The sequence below is a fragment of the Stegostoma tigrinum genome, chromosome 12 (assembly GCF_030684315.1).
Source record: "Stegostoma tigrinum isolate sSteTig4 chromosome 12, sSteTig4.hap1, whole genome shotgun sequence".
In the NCBI taxonomy this organism is placed as follows: domain Eukaryota; kingdom Metazoa; phylum Chordata; class Chondrichthyes; order Orectolobiformes; family Stegostomatidae; genus Stegostoma; species Stegostoma tigrinum.
In genome coordinates, this window is record NC_081365.1 from 13,139,371 (window position 1) to 13,159,311 (window position 19,941).

Here is a 19,941-nt window from a genome sequence, read left to right on the forward strand (position 1 = left end):
TTCAGTAGGAATATTTGTTATTAGAATTGGTAGTGTGGATGTGCAGAGGGATCTCGGTGTCCGTGTACATAGATCCCTGAAAGTTGCCAACCAGGTTGCTAGTGCTGTTAAGAAGGCTTACGGTGTGTTAGGTTTTATTGGTAGAGGGATTGAGTTCCGGAGCTGTGATGTCATGCTGCAACTGTAGAAAACGCTAGTGCAGCCTCATTTGGAATATTGCGTGCAGTTCTGGTTGCCCCATTACAGGAAGGATGTAGAAGCATTGGAAAAGGTGCAGAGGAGATTTACAGGATGTTGCCTGGTCTGGAGCGCAGGCCCTATGAAGAAAGGCTGAGGGGCTTGGTCTGTTCTCATTGGAGAGAAGGAAGCTAAGAGGAGATTTAATAGAGACATACAAGATGATCAGAGGATTAGATAGGATGGACAGTGAGAGTCTTTTTCCGAGGATGATGATGTTAGCTTGTACATGGGGGCATAGCTACAAATTGAGGGATGATTGACTTAAGACAGATGTCAGAGGCAGGTTCTTTACTCAGAGAGTGGTAAGGGTGTGGAACGCCCTGCCTGCCAATGTAGTTAACTCAGCCACATTAGGGGCATTTAAAGGGTCCTTGGATAAGCATATGGATGATGACACGATAGTGTAGGGGAGGGGCTTAGATTAGTTCACAGGTTGGTGCAACATCGAGGGCTCAAGGGCCTGTTCTGCGCTGCATTGTTCTATGTTCTATGTTCTACGTTCTATGTTCTATGTTCTAATTCTTGTCAGCTAATCTAAAGGCTATTGGCATCACCTACAGTGAGCATGCAGACCAAAAAGTCCCAAATTCAATTCCTGTGTTTTGTGTGACCTTATTAACAAGGCAGCAGTAATAGGCCTCAGTGCCCCTGGGCTGGAACGTGTGGGACATGGTGTGTGTGTAGGGGTGGGGAAGGGAAGAAGTTGAAAACCACAGCAGGATCCTGTGTTTGATTACACCACTTTGTTATAAAGGGCATTTGTGAGGGTATTGGATAGAGGATAGTTTCAGTTCAGCTTTTGAATCAAATAACCCACAGATATTAAGACATTAAACATTAAGAAAGGCTACATGGGTGAGATGTAGCAATCTGACTTCAGCTTTCTAAATCTGTTGAGCGAGGGCCTGAAGGAATGAAAGGGAAAGGAGAGCAAACCAAGCCAAAGCACTGTCCCTGATTGGTGTATTTTGTAAGATAGACGTACCAGTTTGCGGGCATGGTGTCACGTTGCAGGATCGATGGATGGCACGTTTCCCCACACAGTATTTGCCATTGTTTCTGGGAGCAGGGTTGTTGCAATGTCGACGGGAGAACTGCACACCCCCTCCACACGTCCGTGAACACTGTCCCCAGGAACCCCATGACCCCCAGTTTCCATGAGCTGAAGCCTGTAATTCAAGCAGCAATAAATATAACTCATAGAAAGCTGTTTGCACTTGGAAGTGTTAACAGTGTGTCAGTAAGAATCCAAGAATTTTCAACTTTGCTAATACAAGATGGTTTTACAGACAGCCAGCGTGACAACGTTCTCCACGTTGTGGAACTCAAGTTCAAGTCTAATGCTCCTGGCCCAACCAGTTGCCATCATACCACCCCAGTACCTTGGCATTACGGAATTTTTAACACACATGCCGACATTGTCTGTCTGTTTCTAAGGGGAGAGCATTTCAGTTGAGCCCAATCTATTTTTAACAGGGATAAACATGCTCAGAAAGCCTGGCTCGAGGCTTCCCTTCATTTTCCACGAGCTAATTTATCCACTGGACCATAGGGGTACTTGGACCTATAAAGTCAACATTTAAAAAATATACTCACTTAGAAATCTATGAATCTATCCAATTGCACTTGTAGGTCCTAAAATTACATCACAGGATAGTAATGCATTCATCTACAGGAACCTTTGCTCCCTGCTATGGAACAAGACATTTGCATCCATCCAGATGCATAAGCCAGTCAACCATGGTGTAATTTCATGGCCACAAGAAACTGAACCTGATCTGATAACCACAGGACCAGGCATCATGAGGACCGGGAACTGAGAATTTGCAACTGTTTCTTTATTAAACTATTCAGATGACTTTTTTTTATCCTTAGGAACAGGAGAAAACCCACTGCTGTTTGGCAGCCAACATCAAAAGGGATGTGTGGGAAAATAGCTTTTGCGTTACGACATTGGAATGAAACAGGACGTTGTTCTGTAACTTGCTAGTTTTATTTCCATTGGAATGGGGCACCAGAATCTTTGTTCGCTGCATTCTTGATTCCAGACTGGCACTGGAATGGTACCAGCTGCTCAGATAATCGCTGCCTGGGATATTTGCCTTCAATTTTTCAAATACATATATATCATGGTAGAAATTAAACTAAATTGAGCACTACTTTGAGGTGTGGGAATCCCTCCATGTTGTTTCTCATTTCCTCTTCTGAAGGTGGAAACTTGTCTTTATGAACTTTCAAAACCACTGAATGCATTTTTGATATTTGAGCCCAGATAAATAAAGTTAGCAGTCTATTCAGCTATGGGACACCTCATGGTTACATCTGATCATATCTTCACTACAAATATTCATACACTCGGGCACAGACAGACCTACACACACACACACACACACACACACACACACACACACACACACACACACACACACACACACACACGACACAAAGGGACATATAGAGACATACGGACACGCATAAGACACACACACACACACACACACACACACGGACACACAGACACACATATGACACATGAGATACACACAAACAAACATTGGGAACAAATGCACATTGACTTACACACACAGACACAAATATGACATTTGAGACACACATAGACATGTGGACACAAAACATACACAGACAGACATATGAACACACACAAACACACAACAGCAGTGACACAGGCAGACACATGGACACAAACACACACACACAGACACACACAGTCTAATCATCAGTGTAACCTTTAGACCTCCTACTCACCAAGTAATGCTTCCGTTTGGTTTTGTCCACACACTTCCCATGGAGACAGATCCTCCCCTTTCCGCATGGTGTTCCCTCCACAGCAGGAAGCTTCTTGGTCATGCACACCATTTGTCCCTGACGGATGACAGCACACCACAGGCGGGAGCAGACATCCATTCCTGGGCACACAGTGTACTCTGGCCCAAAAGCCAGCTTGCACTGACGAACAGCATCATAGTTCTGGCCTGGAAGCTCCTCGGGTACATGTAAGGGATTCTGTGGGAGATCAAGGAGGCAATCCCCTAGAAGGGAGAACAATCAGCATACTGTGAAATAAAAATAAAACTATGCATGCATCTAGAAAAATCTGACAAATCCAACAAAACCTAGCTTCCCTGATGGCTTACTAGTGTGACAGTGAAAAGATAGACTTGTAAATTTCTAGCACTGCTATCTGGTCAGGAGGATTGGTACAGTCAGTGACAATGCAACTGACCTATTAGAAAAGGAAAATATCAGCTTGGATTCTTTCTCCTACTGTTAACAATAGTCTTGTGCCAGTAATTGCATCTTCTAATCTTTTTCATGGGATGTTGGTGTGCCTCTGGTAAAATCTTCAATTGTTGTCCATTCCTAATTGCTCTTGAAATGAGTATCTGGCTTGGCCATGTCAGAGGGTGGCTCAGTGTTAACCACATTGCTTTGTTGTCAGTTAACCTCCTGCTCACACCTCTAGGTCCTATGTTGTATGGGCTATTCCCAACACAGCCAACCCATTTTCAACTATTCACACTTCTTGTTAGCACCCCACCGAGCTATTACGTCAGATATAATAAAACAAAGAGCTGTGGATGTTGGAGTCTGAAATAAAAACAGAAACTGCTGGAGCAACTCAGCAGGTCAAAACAGCATCCATGGACAGAAAGCAGAGTTAATGTTTTGAGTCCGGTAACTCTTCTACAGAACTGGACACTCCTGGACTTGATATTAATTTTGCTTTCTCTCCATAGATGCTGAGTTTCTCTAGTGACTTCTGTTTAAACACTTCTCTCTTTCTCTCTCTCTTAAATTGTCACCCAGCTATCTCTTTGTCTGCCTATCCCTTTTCTTCTCTCTCTCTGAGCTCCATCTCCATGTACTCTATTCACTATGCTTCTCCGCCTCCAAACCCTGTCATCAGCATAAATTCCATTCTTTCCCTTTCTGGTGAAAGGCCACTGGATTTGTAATGTTAAAGCTGTTTTTCTCTACAGATGCTGCCAGACCTGATGGGCCTCTGAATCATCAGTCCACCAGGGACACATTCACGTACACATGAACAGGCACTTTGGGGAACTGTACCCCTTAGAGAGATCCAGGCCTATCAGGATAGACTGTCAATAATTAGAATAAAGGAAGCAAAATCTCACTGACGTTTCAATGGTTAAATAGATAAATATCATCCAGTCAGTAACATTGCTGTGCCTCACTATTCTTCAAATAGATGAAAAGACTTACTCAATTCAAGAATTAGTAATATTGACACTCACAATATTCCTTTGAAGTGATGAAAACTAACATCCTCCTATTCTGTTAGTATCAGTCACTTCCAGGACAGGGCCATAGCATCCTTCTAGTCTGCAATGGGCATCTGTTTTCACTCCTGGATTATCATCTCTCCTTGTGACATCGCAGTGTTTCTATTTTCCAGCTTAGCTATCTCTGTGGTGTCATGAATCAAACTGCTCATTTAGCACCAATCTGTGCTGAAATACAAGTTGTAACTACATCCACTAGGGATTTGATTTAGAATGCCCAAATCTATCCCCCAAGTTCTAATGAACTGCATCACCTAACTCCTATGGTTCAGATTAGATAAATTAAGAAAAGATCTCCATTGTCTGTGGATGGTAAGCCTTCCTAAAAGCCATATGAAGATGGTTGCAATTCTCTCTGTATTCAGGCCCACAATCCTCCTCAAAAAGAACTATCAAAAACGTTGCTTAACAGGTTAGTCCAGGATTTCCCGAAGTGAGATTGTGATTCCAGTGGGTTGAAATTTTGGGGATCCAAGCTCTGGACACCATGTGGCTCTGATAAGTTAATAGATATGCATCTACTCTAACATGCGCTTCGTCCAGAGCTCCCCTTACTCTACTCTCACCATGAGAACCTACCCATGAAGGCCGGAACAATTTTCAAACCTCACAATGTGGTCGAAGTGAGAAAAGGTTTGGGAGCACTGGGCTAGTCATTTCATTTTTATTTGTAGGACCCTGATGTGTGCAATTAGCTGTCATATTTAAACATGTGATATCATTCACTATATTTAAATAACAACTTATTGGTTGTGAATCACTTTAAGATAGTCTGAAGATGGAAAAAGGCTCCATATGAAGGGAAGTTACTTTCTCCTTGCATTTTTGCAGTAAATGAAACAAATCAATGATGATTGAAGCGCACCACATTCTGCGCTCATTTTAGTTTATACTTTCTTTGGATTCTCCTCCCAGCTTTTCTCCTTCCTCCCCTCAAATTTTTGGCTAGAAAGCAGCACAGGGCTGTGATCTCCACAGGCGGGAAGCGGAGATTGTAAATCCACCCAAACCAGAATAGGGACTGTTGACACCAATCCAATCTGTACTGGCCTTCCAACCAAGTCTGAGTTGCAGTAGCAACATATGCTTTTAAAAGGATGTCACAGCTTGGAGCTACAGATAGCTATGGTAGAAGTTCCAAATTGTTTCCATCACATAGTTGACCAGGAATCTCTCCTACTCTTTCCAGCTGCTTTTGGAATGCGTTGAAAAGTTTACAGGTTGATTCTCAACCAGTTTGGCCATGTTACTAAAGTTTCTTTGTTCCTAGCATAGGACTTGAACCCACAGTCTTATACTTCTGAGTACCAACTAGACTTATAAATGACCTGCATCTGACAGTGCCATGATTGACTGACTGAGCCATGTTGGACTGGTTCTCTTTGGTAAAAACAATATAATTGAAGTGAGATTGCACTCTATTGGAATGGCCTAAGCTAATTTTGACACATGACTATTATTAAAACACAGGAAGTACTAAAACATGGGAGGGACACAGATAACACATTGGTGTTAGTTCATTTTGAGGATACCTACCATGACCGTCATCAAAGAACTCTGTTACTGTAGCAGAAGTGCACTTTGACCATGGTTTGGAGGAGTCGATGCTAGTCAGAATGGAAGACATTAGCCGCTTGTCTTCAGTCAAGCCATATGACTCTTCGCAAAACTTGGAGTCATCATGGGACAGTCCTAGGAGATGTCCTTTGATCAACCAGAAGTAATTATATTATTACATAAGCATTGTCTTACTTTAAACATTATTTCATAATTTTGAATGTAATGCACCTCTTGGTTAACTAAACTTATTCCAAAATCCCAAATAAGCATCACTTAGCCACTGCTTTGATCCCCTTTTAGAGCTGAATTGGTGCCTGGCATCCTGGGCCTTAGACTTTTTTGCTTGGATTTTCTGGCATTTAAATCAGTATGAAATATTATGTTCTTATAGACCTTGCCCAACTCTATTCTCTAGAGCCACGTGTAAGTACATAGAGGTGGTTGCATGGTGACACTTCTTTTGATTAGACTATGATAGAGCCAAATTCTAGCCCAAATTCTACTCTGTTGTGTCCTCTGCCGACTCATTGGGGTCAATCCCTCACTCTACTTATCTCTTGAATTTACAACTTGATTTTTTTGAAGAAAATTTACATACCAATTTCATGAGCGACTGTAAATGCAGCATGGAGCCCATCGTCTTCAATGATTGCACAGCTGCGGTCTGGAGAGCAGATGGTTCCGACATCTGCCATTCCCAAAGTATCACATGAATGATGTCCACACAAATTCTGCAAATAAAAAAGGTTAGAAACATATCGGATTCAAAATCTTAAAACAAGCATGGCTGTTATATGTTCAAATTATTAACGCAGCATGCTAGAACGACAATTAATATCTGACTAAGGGATTAAGACTTGAGGTAAAGTTTTCATCAACTAAACACCAGAACATGAAGGCAGTGGACCATTAATGCAATATTTTCCAAGCAATAAGTGCATCACTGCAGTTACAATTGTGAGGTGCTATAACTTGATGGCATGTGAACTCTGACTGTGTCTACTCCAGTCCACCTGCTCGACCACATCAAGGATGCTCCAAAGCACTTTGGAACCAATGAAACAATTCTCAACTGTAGTCACCTTATAATGCAGGAAATGTGGCAGCCAACACATTCACAGAACACTCCCATACATTATCATATGAAAGTGATCGGTTGATCTATTTTCATAGAACATAGAACATAGAACAATACAGCGCAGAACAGGCTCTTCGGCCCTTCGGATGTTGTGCCGACCTGTGAACTAATCTAAGCCCCTCCCCTACACTATTCCATCATCATCCAAATGCTTATCCAAGGAATATTTAAATGCCCCTAATGTGGCTGCGTTAACTACATTGGCAGGCAATGTAGTTCCACGCCCTTACCACTCTCTGAGTAAAGAACTTGCCTCTGATATCTGTCTTAAATCTATCACCCCTCAATTTGTTGCTATGCCCCCTTGTAAAGCTGACGTCGTCATCCTCGGAAAAAGACTCTCACTGCCCACCCTATCTAATCCTCTGGTCATCTTGTAAGTCTCTATTAAATCCCCTCTTAGGCTTCTTCTCTCCAATTAGAACAGACCCAAGTCCCTCAGCCTTTCCTTATAAGACCTTCGCTCCAAACCAGTCACTTATGTAATTAAGAGATAAACATTGTCTAGCAATTGGGTGTAACTCCCTTGCTGTTATCCACTATAGCACTATGGGGTAGTTTTAGATCCAATAAAGTTTGTAGACAGAACTTTAGCTTAGTTTTTGATTTAGAAAGAGGCACATACATTGGTGCGGAACTACCTCAGTAATGCAATGAAGGGTCAGTTTAGATTGTTTGTGCTCAGGTGTCTGGATTGAGTGTTGATCTGAAAGTAGTTGACCTACAGCTGATAGAGTGAAGTAATGTTGGGAAGTTCGATGTAACCTTATATTAAGATTGGGCTTTTGTTTCTGTGGGTCTCGTTTCTATGGATTTCCTTACCTGCCGGTTTATACCAATTTTATGTTTTTGTACAAGTTGCACATTACGATTTTGAGTGACTTTAAATGCATTGTGGAGGCTAGCAACTTCTTTTGTCCTTCACATGCTGACTGTTGACATCTTTGCTTTCATTTAAAGCTAACGGCAGCACCCCTCATGCACACCGTCCACCTCAGTTTGCCCCCATATGGCTTCCTGCTAAGACACTGTACAAACTTACTATATTACAATGCTTCAATGATTTATAATGATATCAGCAGATCTCATATTCCATTGCCCAAGGATAGTCTGGAACAACAGTCACACAAAACTCTAGTCCGACTCATTTTTCAGTCTGTTATGCTTGTACTCCTGGGGCTGTGGTCTAAACAGATAAATTTAGGTAATTGTAGCTACTGGTACATTTCAGATTTCAGGTAAGAAAATCACCACATTGAATAACTGCCTTCCTTTCTGACTATAGCGCAAACATGATTTGCATTTTTAGATTGTGCATTGGCTATGTTTCAAACATCATGACTAGAGTTGCTATTTTTAATATCCCTCCAGACAAACATTTTCAAGGTCCAGCAAAAATAGTTGTTCCCAGTGAATGTTCTTTTCAGAAATTGACAAAATTGAGTTAACATTTACCATTATTTTATCCCACACCCACTTTCATTAATTTCATTTGGTCTATGTGACCTGACTGCTCTGTGATGATTGTGTATGTGATTAGAAGAAGGTAAAGGATCAGTTTCAGTTGCAGCACGCATAGAACATAGAACATAGAACATTACAGCACAGTACAGGCCCTTCGGCCCTCGATGTTGTGCCGACCTGTCATACCGATCTCAAGCCCATCTAACCTACACTGTTCCATGTACGTCCATATGCTTATCCAATGATGACTTAAATATACCTAAAGTTGGCGAATCTACTACCGTTGCAGGCAAAGCTTTCCATTCCCTTACTACTCTCTGAGTAAAGAAACTACCTCTGACATCTGTCCTATATCTTTCACCCCTCAATTTAAAGCTATGACCCCTCGTGCTCGCCGTCACCATCCTAGGAAAAAGGCTTTCCCTATCCACCCTATCTAACCCTCTGATTATTTTATATGTTTCAATTAAGTCACCTCTCAACCTTCTTCTCTCTAACGAAAACAGCCTCAAGTCCCTCAGCCTTTCCTCGTAAGACCTTCCCTCCATACCAGGCAACATCCTAGTAAATCTCCTCTGCACCCTTTCCAAAGCTTCCACATCCTTCTTATAATGCGGTGACCAGAACTGTACACAATACTCCAAGTGTGAATTGAGCAGCCTGGTAATGGCCATATCACAAAAAGAATCACTTGATAAAATCTTTAAGAGTGGCTGATGCCCACAGAGCTGTACCCAGTACAACTCAGCATTTTCAGTGGGAAGTGTAAGAGTTTATAAAATAAATCAAAGAATGAAAGATTACGCAGTGAACCAGATATGGTCAGAAGCTGGTTTATCAATGGCCTCATATTTCCTGGAAACACAAGAGTCTTTATCTACTTTTCACATTTCATTTTTGAGGATCCACAGTAAGATTCAAAGCTGTTACACCCCTTTGCCTTCAGAAAATAGAGGGGCATGGGGCTTCAGTAATTGGGAGTTTTAAATAAATCACAAAATGTTGACTCAAATACAAAACTAAAACAGTGATTTGGTATTCCTGATGAAGAATGACACTTAATGAATCTTGACAAGTTTCGGTTATTGAGCGATGGATGAAGCTACTGGCTGAGGCTCGATTTTCTGAGGAATATTCTGTGTATTTGACACACCTCAACGTTTTCTTGCAACTTCTCAGAACATTAGTCTATGAAAATACACTGAACACATTAATGAAGGTGTTAATCCATTTGAAATAAACATTTCTGTTCTGAGGAAGGATCACTATACCCGAAAGCTTAACTCTGATTTCTCTCCACAGATGAGCTTTACCAGCCACTTCTGTTTTTGTATCTGATTTCCAGCATGCGCAGTCCTTTCAGCTCATTTTAATAACTATTTCACTGCCATGCATGTTGTTTTGTAACAACCTCTAAACTGCTCTGAGGTAGGGTCACTGGACCCGAAAGGTTAGCTCTGTTTTTTCCTTCACAGGTGCTGCCAGACCTGCTGAGCTTTTCCAGCAACTTCTGTTTTTGTGTCTGATTTACAGCATCCACAGTTTTTTTGGCTTTTATTTCGGGTCATTGTGCATGTCACTGTCAGTGTAAAACCAAGAAGCAATGGTTAAGTGAATAGTTCAAAACTGTCATAGAATCCCTACAGTGTGGAAGCAGGCCAACTCAGCCATTTAGTCCATGCCAACCCTCTGAACAGCATCCCACACAGGCCGATCCCTCTAACCCTGCCTTTGCTATGGCTAATCCACCTGGTCTGCATATCCCTGAACACTATGGGCAATTTAGCCTAATCAATCCACCTAGCCCACACATCCACAGACTGCGGGAGGAAACCACAGTACACAGAGAAAATCCACGCGGACACGGGGAGAATGTGTCAACTCCATTTCGACAGGTGCTCAAGCCTGGAATCTAGCCCAGTCCCCTGTTGCTGTGAGCAGTGCTAATCACGGAGCCATCGTGTCTAGGCTCTGGTTGCCAATAAATAATTTGTTTCACTCTTAGAGAATATGTTTCCAGCCCTAACTTATTGAGCTGGGGCTCTTCTCTATCTGCGGATGGTGAAGAATATTTTCTGGTAGCCAAGAGGGGCAGTACTCATAATCTATGCAAACTGATCATTAGTGGCACTATGAAAAAAAAGGAGGGAGATAAACAGTACTGCAGAGACATAAAAATAATAATTATAAAAAAAACAAACATATTAAAGGAAGGAGGCAATGAGCTGTGTTTTCACACAGGTCTCTGGCATTAGTTCACAGCTTCCAGAATCAGGTGCTCTTGCTGGTTAGTGTTTATATTGCTGCCTACATTTAAAGGTACAGGGTTTCACAGCTTGGAATGATTTTTGTTTTGGTCGCTGCAAAAGGTTTTGGCAAATAAACAAATTTCTGTTCAAGTACACACACACACACACACACACACACACACACACACACACACACACACTTTCTCAAACACACATGCACACACACATATATATACACACACACATAGACACACACGCACACAGACACGCACACATACATATACACAGACACACACAAACAGACGCACACACAAACACACTCGAACACACTTTCTCAAACACACACACACACACACACCTGCACATGTGCCACAAAGTAACAGACAGGCTCCCTGTTTATTATTTACCCAATAGTACGACACAAAAACAAACATGTTCAATATTAGTCACAGTCTTGTTCCGGTGTGGGATTTGATAGTTACCTTGTCAACAGTGAGCGTTCCCTAAATAAATTCTTCTATTCATAGTATGGTTATTGATAAAAAAAAACAACTGTCCAACCACTCTCCATCACCAAGCTCCTCCATCAATCACCTCACTGTACACTGACTGGTTTGACCTGCTCTTCTCACTTCTGATCCAACCTTTCTATCTCTGCCTCCTTTCTCCAAAAGAGCGCTACTATGAAACACGGAATTTACATTTCATTTTCTTAAACGTTCCAAAAATAAAATATCACATGATAGGAAGGCAGCTGTATAATTAAGGATTATATTTCCTTGTAATATAACATGTGACATGGATAAGCTGCTTCAATGAGATGCTGCTTGGCCTGCTGTGTTCATCCAGCCTCACATTTTATTATCTTGGAATCTCCAGCATCTGCAGTTCCCATTATCAATGAAAGGCATATTATCTTCTGACGAAAGGCCACACAAGATACTTCGTTAAAGTTGTAAACAGAGAAATATGCGACAAGGTAATTTTGCCTGATAAATGAAAAAAAATAATGTGAAAGTAATAAATTGTGGGTTACTGAATTGCCAATCATGAGGGCCTTGGCACAAAGTGGGAATCTGACAGTCTTTCAACCTGAGACTAATCTGGCTAGAAACAGCTTCAATAATTTTTTTATAAAGTCATCTATGCTCAACATGCTTTGAACTCCAGGAGCAGATAGGGAGGTATTTATAGGCTCATATTGTGTGCCACTCGTATCAGTTTCTTCTCCTGAGAAAACTGTGAAATGGAACAATTAATCAGTCAAATGTGTTACAGGTGACACTGATGAGTCACGAAAAATCTGTTGGCCACAGTTTGATCTGTATAAGAGGATATTATACTCATTATGGAAATACATAAGGATTCAGTGTGACTTAGTATCATCGGTGCTGCTATTTGCTGCTAAGCTCATTATATTCTGATAGTGGGATCTTCAGGAGTGGATGCCAACATCAAACAATCCCTGTTAGTTAAAGTAATGGGTCACATTAGAATGAAATATTACAGTTTTAGTTATTATATAACATCTTTGTGATTTAGAGTCACTGCCTTGCCAAGTTTGAAACAAGCCTCATGCAATAGAAATGCCTCAGCTTCACTCAGTATGACAATGACTGCGATGTTTTGAAAGTCTTAAGATAATGCAATTGCCAGACATTTCTACCCACCCCCAATTCACACTTGGCTTGTTACACAGTCTCCTTCAAATATCTATTTGCCCTTTTTCCAGTTTTATCCCCTCACGTCCTGATTCTGGGTTGAATGTACACTTTTATTGAAGAGGTTAATCTTCTGGTACCTCATCCTGAATGTCCGTTTTCAGTTTCCAGTCTTAGCAACGAGTGTTAACATGTTACTCAGTTGTGGTGGCTGTAACTAGCTCACGCAATCTAGAATTCCACTGACTTCAATATGCGCAGCATTTGAGTGGGGGGTGGGCTAGGAGATGTGGATGAGGATAATTAGCTAGAGATTGGGAGGAAGAACTCCAATTTTTTAAACGTTGTGGATCAGAGGCCCTGAGGAAATTTCAGTGCTATTATTGCTAGAATCATAGAATCCCTGCAATGCAGAGGCAGGCCATTCAGCCCATCGAGTCCACACCAACGGTCCGAGGGACATCCCACCCGGAACCAAGCCCTATCCTACCCCATAACCCTGCATTTCCTATGGCTAATCCACCTAACCAACACATCCCTGGACACAATGGGCAATTTAGCATGGCTAATCCACCTAACCTGCATATCTTTGGACTGTGGGAGGAAACTGGAGCACCCGAAGGAAACACATGCAAACACAGCAAGAATGTGCATACACCATACAGGCAGTCTCCTGAAGCTGAACTGAACCTGGGTCCCACGCGCTGTGAGGCAGCAGTGCTAACCACTGAGCCACCCAATACCATGCATAATAAGAGCTATGTTAATAGTTCTGGTAAAACAAGGTTAAGATACTCAATGAATCACAATTTCAATGCAGTTGTTGAAGGGAGGAAAAGAACTCAAAGCACTGCTGTGCCTTGAGGGAGCAATGAAGTTCGAAAAACTAGTTACACAGAAAAGCAGACAGATAGACACACAGGATGTGGCTGGCATTTATTGCCCCACGAGGCACGTAGCAATCAACTACACTGGGTGTGGATTAGTGAGCAATTGGCATGGGTCACCAGATTCTCCATTCCAGATTTTGTTGAATCCAAAAGCCATTGTAGATTTGAACCTAGGTCTCGAGAACATGATCTGGGTCTCTAGAGTAATAGCCCAGCAATATCATTACTACGCTATTGCTTCCCCACCTAATCGCTGTGGGTGAAGTTGCACCCAAGAAGTGATAGCATGACTTCCTACCAAGTGACAAGGCATGTTGTGTATCCTGTCTGTTCAAGCCGACCTGGAAAAGCCTCTCAATTCACATTTTCAAGACTTCATAAATGTGGTCCTTTTATGAGCAAATCATTTCTTTCTCTGTGCTTTTTTCAACATTTTCTCACATGCAGATTTAGTATGTGAAAATCTATGGCTACTCAAAATTGGAACTTTTCTCCAGTTCTAGTGGTTACAGACTGAGAACACTTACTCCAAAGGAGCAAAGGAGACTAACTAAGCGTCAATAAGCATCTACTCATTGGCTGCTAAGCGACAGAAGGGTCTCAATCTTCATTGCTGCTCTCTATTAAGATAACAAATCTTATGCCAATGTGGTACCATACATTCAGCCTGGAAGACAGGTCTTTGGCTCATTCTCTGCTGATGTTCCTTCCTGAAGGAGAGTTTGGTCAGTGGTGGCCGCAGGAGCAGAGTAAGAGACAGGCCCCAAGTCCAACTCAAGCAAAGCACAAATTTAAGCCACGCTATTGATGGCATTCTGAACCACACTCTCGTATAGTATCTAGCTGACTGAGGTAACCATCTTCCAGTAATTCAGAAGTCTGAAGTGCAAAGAGACTTGAGAGTTCTAGCCCAGGATTCTCTCAAGGTAAACTTGCAGGTTGTGTCAGTAGTTAAGAAGGCAAATGCAACTTTGGCATTTATTTTGAGGGGATTTGAAAATAAAAGCAGGGATGTACTTCTGACGCTCTATAAAACACTGGTCAGGCCATATTTGGAGTATTGTGCACACTTTTGGATCCCATATCTCAGGAAAGATATACTGGCCATGGAGTGATTTCAGAGGAGGTTCATGGGAATGGTCCCAGGAATGAAAAGCTTAACATATGAGGAACGTTGGAGGGTTCTGAGTCTATACTTGATTGAGTTTAGAAGGATGAGGGGGATCTAACTGAAACTTACAGAATACTGAATGGCCTTGACAGAGTGGATGTTGGGAAGATGTTTCCATTGGTAGGAGAGACTAGGACCCGAGGGCACAGCCTTAGAGTAAAGGGGAGAATTTTTAGAATGGAGATAAGGAGAAATATCTTCAGTGAGGCAGTGTGGAACCTATGGAACTCACTGCCACAGAAGACTGTTGAGGCATGGTCATTGGGTATATTAAAGACAGAGATAGTTAGGATCTTGATTATCAAGGGGATCAAGGGTTACGGGGAGAATGCAGGAAAATGGTGTTGAGAAACTTATCAACCATGATTGAATGGCAGAGAGACTCAATGGGCTAAATGGCTTAATTTCTGCTCCTATGTCTTGTGGTCTTATAATTGATCTTTTTCTGGTTCACAATTGGGTTCTGTGCACAAAACTTGGAAAAGGAGACCTATTAATGCCCTCTTTTGATGACTGTGTCCAACAAGTCACATTGAAAAGGGGTAATGGCTCAATGGTATGATTACTAAATTACTAATCCAGTAGACCCAAGTAATAGAGTCATGGAGTTGTACAGCACCGAAACAAACCCTTTGGTCCCACCAGTCTGTGCCGAAATAATCCCAAGACAAACTAGTCCCACATGCATGTGCCTGTCCCATATCACTCCAAGCCTTTCCTATTCACGTACTTATCCAAATGTCTTCACACTGTTGCAATTGTACCCATATCTACCACTTGCTTAGGAAGTTCATTTCTCATGCAAAACACACACTGTGCAAAAAAGTTCCAGGTCTTTGTTAAATCTATCCTCCTCACCTTAAAAATGTGCCCCCAGTAGTGAAATTCCCCATCCTAGGGAAAACACAACCACTAACTCTACCTTTATCTCTTATTTTAAAAACTTCTATCAGGTTGCCTCTCAGCCCTCTATGTGCCAGTGAAAAAATAAACCCTAGCCTATCCAGCCTTTCCTCATATCTCAAACCTTCCATACCTGGCAACATCTGGTGGCCTGGATTCAACCCCTGCCATGGTAGATGGTGGAATTTGAATCTTGAATTAAGAGTCTAATGATGACCATGAAACTACTGTGGATTGTTGGCAGAACCCATCTGGTTCACCAATGTCACTTAGGGAAGGAACATGCCATCCTTTACCTGGTCTGGCCTACACATGCCTCCAGACCCATAGCAATGTGGTTGACTCTTAACTGCCCTCTGGGCAATTAGGGATGGACGAAAAATGCTGGGCTAGCCAGCAGTGGCCTGCATCCCTCGAATAAATTTTAAAAAAACAGCCACCAGGGTTTGGTGAGTCAGCTGTCCACTGTCACTGAATAGCCTGGCACATACACGTCCCTGACTGAGTTGCAATAGGAAAATCGTACCAACAGCATCTCGCAAATAACCAGGAAAGGTGGTGAGATTGAAAGGAACAAATAAAAAACACCAGCACAGGACTCTTCAGGTCAGGCATTTTCCATTCCTGAACGATTACATGTAAACTCCTGTTGGCCCTGCTGATCCTGAAAACCACCTCTGAATGCAAAGCTAGAAGCTTGGAAAGCTGCCCAATTTCGATGGCGTTACAAATCCAGTCACCAAACCATAATTAAAGGAGGGAAAAATACCAGATTTGTAAGATCATCTTAAATTTAACTCCCCGTGCATCGAAACTACGATTCCATGTCAGTTTTAAATAGGCGTCAATAAGTCAGTTAAAAAATAAACTGTCCAGTTACGGTTAACAAAAAGACACACTGTCTGTAGAAAGGGGGATAGCAGGGTTTAGACAATTCCTGGATTTGTTGCAATGAACTGAAAAAAGGGGAAAATTCCGTGTCAAAATAATAGGGTTTGGGCTACATCCCCCTCCCCCTCACTCTTGTCCAATCGCTCTACCTTTAGCTCGTGAAAATTTCTCTTCAAGTCTAAAATTAAACTCCACAAGCTTCCTGCGGTTGTATGGTTACAGAAGGAGTGATGTTAGGAAAGTTTGTATTCGCAAGTGTTCCTCTCGAGACTGAACTTGCAATTGAACTTGAACTGATATCCAGCTTCCGCAGTTCTTTCGGGGTTTTAATGAACTTGCAAACTCCAGCTTCTGAAGTTCCCACGAATAAAAACAACCCCGAAGTGTTCGCTGCGGGTTGGTCCAAAGATGTTGAAATTAGCATAAGGATTACTTAAAGTGGCACTGCCTTTTTTAGGTTGTTAAAAAAAGTTAGGCAAACCTATTTTCATTCACAGAGGACGAAAAATCTTACTTGTCTCAGCAAAATATGGTCAAACAGGCGTCACATGCCTGTGATAAGTCCTCAGCGGAACTTGGCAGACAATTTTTCTGGAGGCTTAGATTTAGAGAGCACATGCTCCTAGCTTGCAAGCCACAAGAGTTCTATGTTGATAAACATTTTACTGGATGGCTATTGGTGGAGGCTGACTTCATCTTCATTCCTCCTGCAGAAGTGAGGGAAGCACATCCGCCGCAGAAAGCGTGAACAGTTCCAAACATCGCGAACTCTATCTGACCACCGCTTCCAGGCCAGGGGGATACTGCTAGCGACCGCTAACCTTCTGAATCAATTACAACTGAAGATTCAGTCGAAGAACACAACACCCAAGATGCAATTCGTAAATTTTAGCTGCGCTTTTCAAATTCAAAGGCAAAGGATTTACAGCACTTCCCGGGGATCAGCACTACCTTTGAGATGATGGTTTACACATCATCACGTGGACAGGCGGCGGCTAACGCTGCTCTTTGGGCGAAAATTAATCAGGGCCACGCTGGATCACACCACAGTCTCATAAAAACAAAGAAAATAACAGCCGGGGAGGCCATTCGGCCCGTCAAGCCTGCTCTTCTGTTCATCACCATCATGGCTGATTGTCCAACTCAATAAACCTAATTCCCGCTTTCTCCCCATAACCTTTGATCCCATTCACCCCAAGTGCTATATCTGGTCGCCTCTTGAATACATTCAATGTTTTGGCATCAACTACTTTCTGAGGTAACGAATTCCACAGGCTCACCACTCTCTGGGTGAAGAAATGTCTCCTCATCTCCGTCCAAAATTGTCTACCCGGAATCCTCATACTCCGACCCCTGGTTCTGGACACACCCACCACCGTCGGGAACATCCTCCCTGCATCTGCCCTATCCAGTCCTGTTACAATTTTGTAAGTCTCCATGAGATCCCCCTTCATTCGTCTGAACCCCAGTGAAAACAATCCCAACCAAGTCAATCCCTCCTCAAACGTCAGTCCCACCATCCCCAGAATCAGCCTGGAAAAGCTTCGTTGCTCTCCATCCCCAGAGCAAGAGCATAGAAATAGAGGCCAAAACTGCACACAATATTCCAGGTGTGGCCTCACCATACCTATAGGTATATCTATTTCATTTTCATATCGATCTGTCTATCATATCTTTACATCTGTCTGCCAACTTATCTTTATATCCATCTATTGATATAGTCTGTGCATCTCATCGTTGTATCTACCCATCCATCTCATATTTATCTCTATCTATTGATACATTCGTTTGCCTACCCACCTCATTGATCTACGTATCTGCTTATCCATCTCATCTCTACGTCTATCCGTCTATTTCATCTTTAAGTCTATGTGTGTGTGTGTGTGTGTGTGTGTGTGTGAGTTGAATGACTTACCTCCCGGGTGAAGAGGATCGCAGCATCATAGTGTTCTGCATGGTCCGGGTCCACTTGGTTCTGCTTGTGTTGCCACTTGCAGAAGTTGTGGAGGGTGCTCGCCGCGTTCTTGCTGATCACCGGCCCTTGGTCGTTCTCGGTGAGGACTATGATCCTGACTACGGCCAGGCGGACAGGGTTCTCGATGCTGGCGTGGCCGAACAGTTTGGAGGCGATGGAGGCCAGTGTGAGCAGGTAGTGGCGGACCTTGTCGCCGTACTTGTGAGACATGGATTTGTCAGCCACCAGCAGCAGCTCGACGTGCCGGAGTCGGGACACCGAGCGCCTGGAGCGGCCGGAGCTCCGGGTCTGTGGGATCCGGGCAGCGGGCTGACCGGCGGGGCTACGGATCTCACAGCGGCCGGCTTCTGGAGACGGGCTCTGGAAACTGAAACGGTCCCGGGTGAAGAGGTGCGGCACTTGGTCCGCGGCGGCACCGAAAGGAAGGAGACCCGTGCTCCCGGAGCCGGAGACAGGGCTGACGGTGTAACGGGAGCGGCCGACCGCGAAAAAGCCTCGCAGAGCCCCGCAGAGGTTGAAAGCAGCTAACGACACCGGCTGGGAGTTGACCGTGCCCCGGTACAGGCAGCGGGGGCTCGGAGCCTGACCTAGAGGGGACAGAGCTGGGCTGCCCGGGGCAGGGGAGCCGAGCGTCTCGTCCCTTTCCAAATCGAGCAGGAACCTCTCGCCGTCCGCGTACACCAAGTAGCCGACCTTGCCATCCCCGGCGTAAATGCGATCGACCTTCTGTACCGTCCCCTTCCTCGCCTGCCACCCCCGCTGCAGGGGAGAGAGCTGGAGGTGACCCGGCTCAGGTAGGTCAGACTCCTGAAGTGCAAAACACTGCACCATCGTTTGCAACAGGCTGCAGACAGCCAGGAAAATAAACAGCACCATGTTTACAATGACAGCGCAGGAGAGAAAATTAAAAACCAAACAAACAAACACACCAGGTTTCAAAATAAGAGTTGTACAAAAAAAGCATGCAAGAAAGACATGAGGAAAATAATGAAACTCTCCTAAACTTCCGAGCTCTGTATTGTCAGACGCGTTAAAATATTTATTTTTCAGGGGAACAAAGTTCTTTTGCCAACCGCCCCCCTCCCCCTTTCCCTGTAGAGGAGATCTAAGATGTGAGACCGTCTAACAATGAATTTATAGCGAATTCTCAAAACGGGGTCGGCTGCAATAGATCCGTCACCGCTGCGTCTTAAAGGCAGTGAGACCGCCCCTTCTTCCCCCCTCTACCCCCCGCCCCCCCCAACACACACACACAACATCCCACGGCCGTATCCTGGTGTTAGTCACTAAATCATAGCGTCACTGGGGCCGTGGCGTCAAAATGTTGGGAAATGAGTCCGGGGTCCGCTGCTTTCTTTAGCGTGGGTTTCCAGCTGGCAGCTCACCCTGCCCGTCATGAGCTGACCGTAAATCTCCAGGTTCTCTGGGATCTTTTCCAAGGCTGGATCCCACGGGGGTTTTGGGACGGAAGGGA

The 19,941-nt window shown here is 43.4% G+C and overlaps 1 protein-coding gene across 1 annotated transcript in view; it reads right to left on the minus strand.

Moving 5' to 3' along the window:
* LOC125456851 (A disintegrin and metalloproteinase with thrombospondin motifs 5) overlaps positions 1-19,634 on the minus strand; it is a 38,100-nt gene extending 18,466 nt beyond the window's left edge. Inside the window, exons 1-5 of the mRNA XM_048540304.2 lie at positions 18,408-19,634; positions 6,724-6,856; positions 6,102-6,269; positions 3,007-3,290; positions 1,226-1,409 (exon numbers count right to left, since the gene is read on the minus strand). Of these exons, the coding sequence (XP_048396261.2) occupies positions 1,226-1,409; positions 3,007-3,290; positions 6,102-6,269; positions 6,724-6,856; positions 18,408-19,343 (1,705 nt within the window). The 5' untranslated portion in view covers positions 19,344-19,634. The remainder of the gene's footprint in view (positions 1-1,225; positions 1,410-3,006; positions 3,291-6,101; positions 6,270-6,723; positions 6,857-18,407) is intronic.
* Positions 19,635-19,941: the final 307 nt, after the last annotated feature.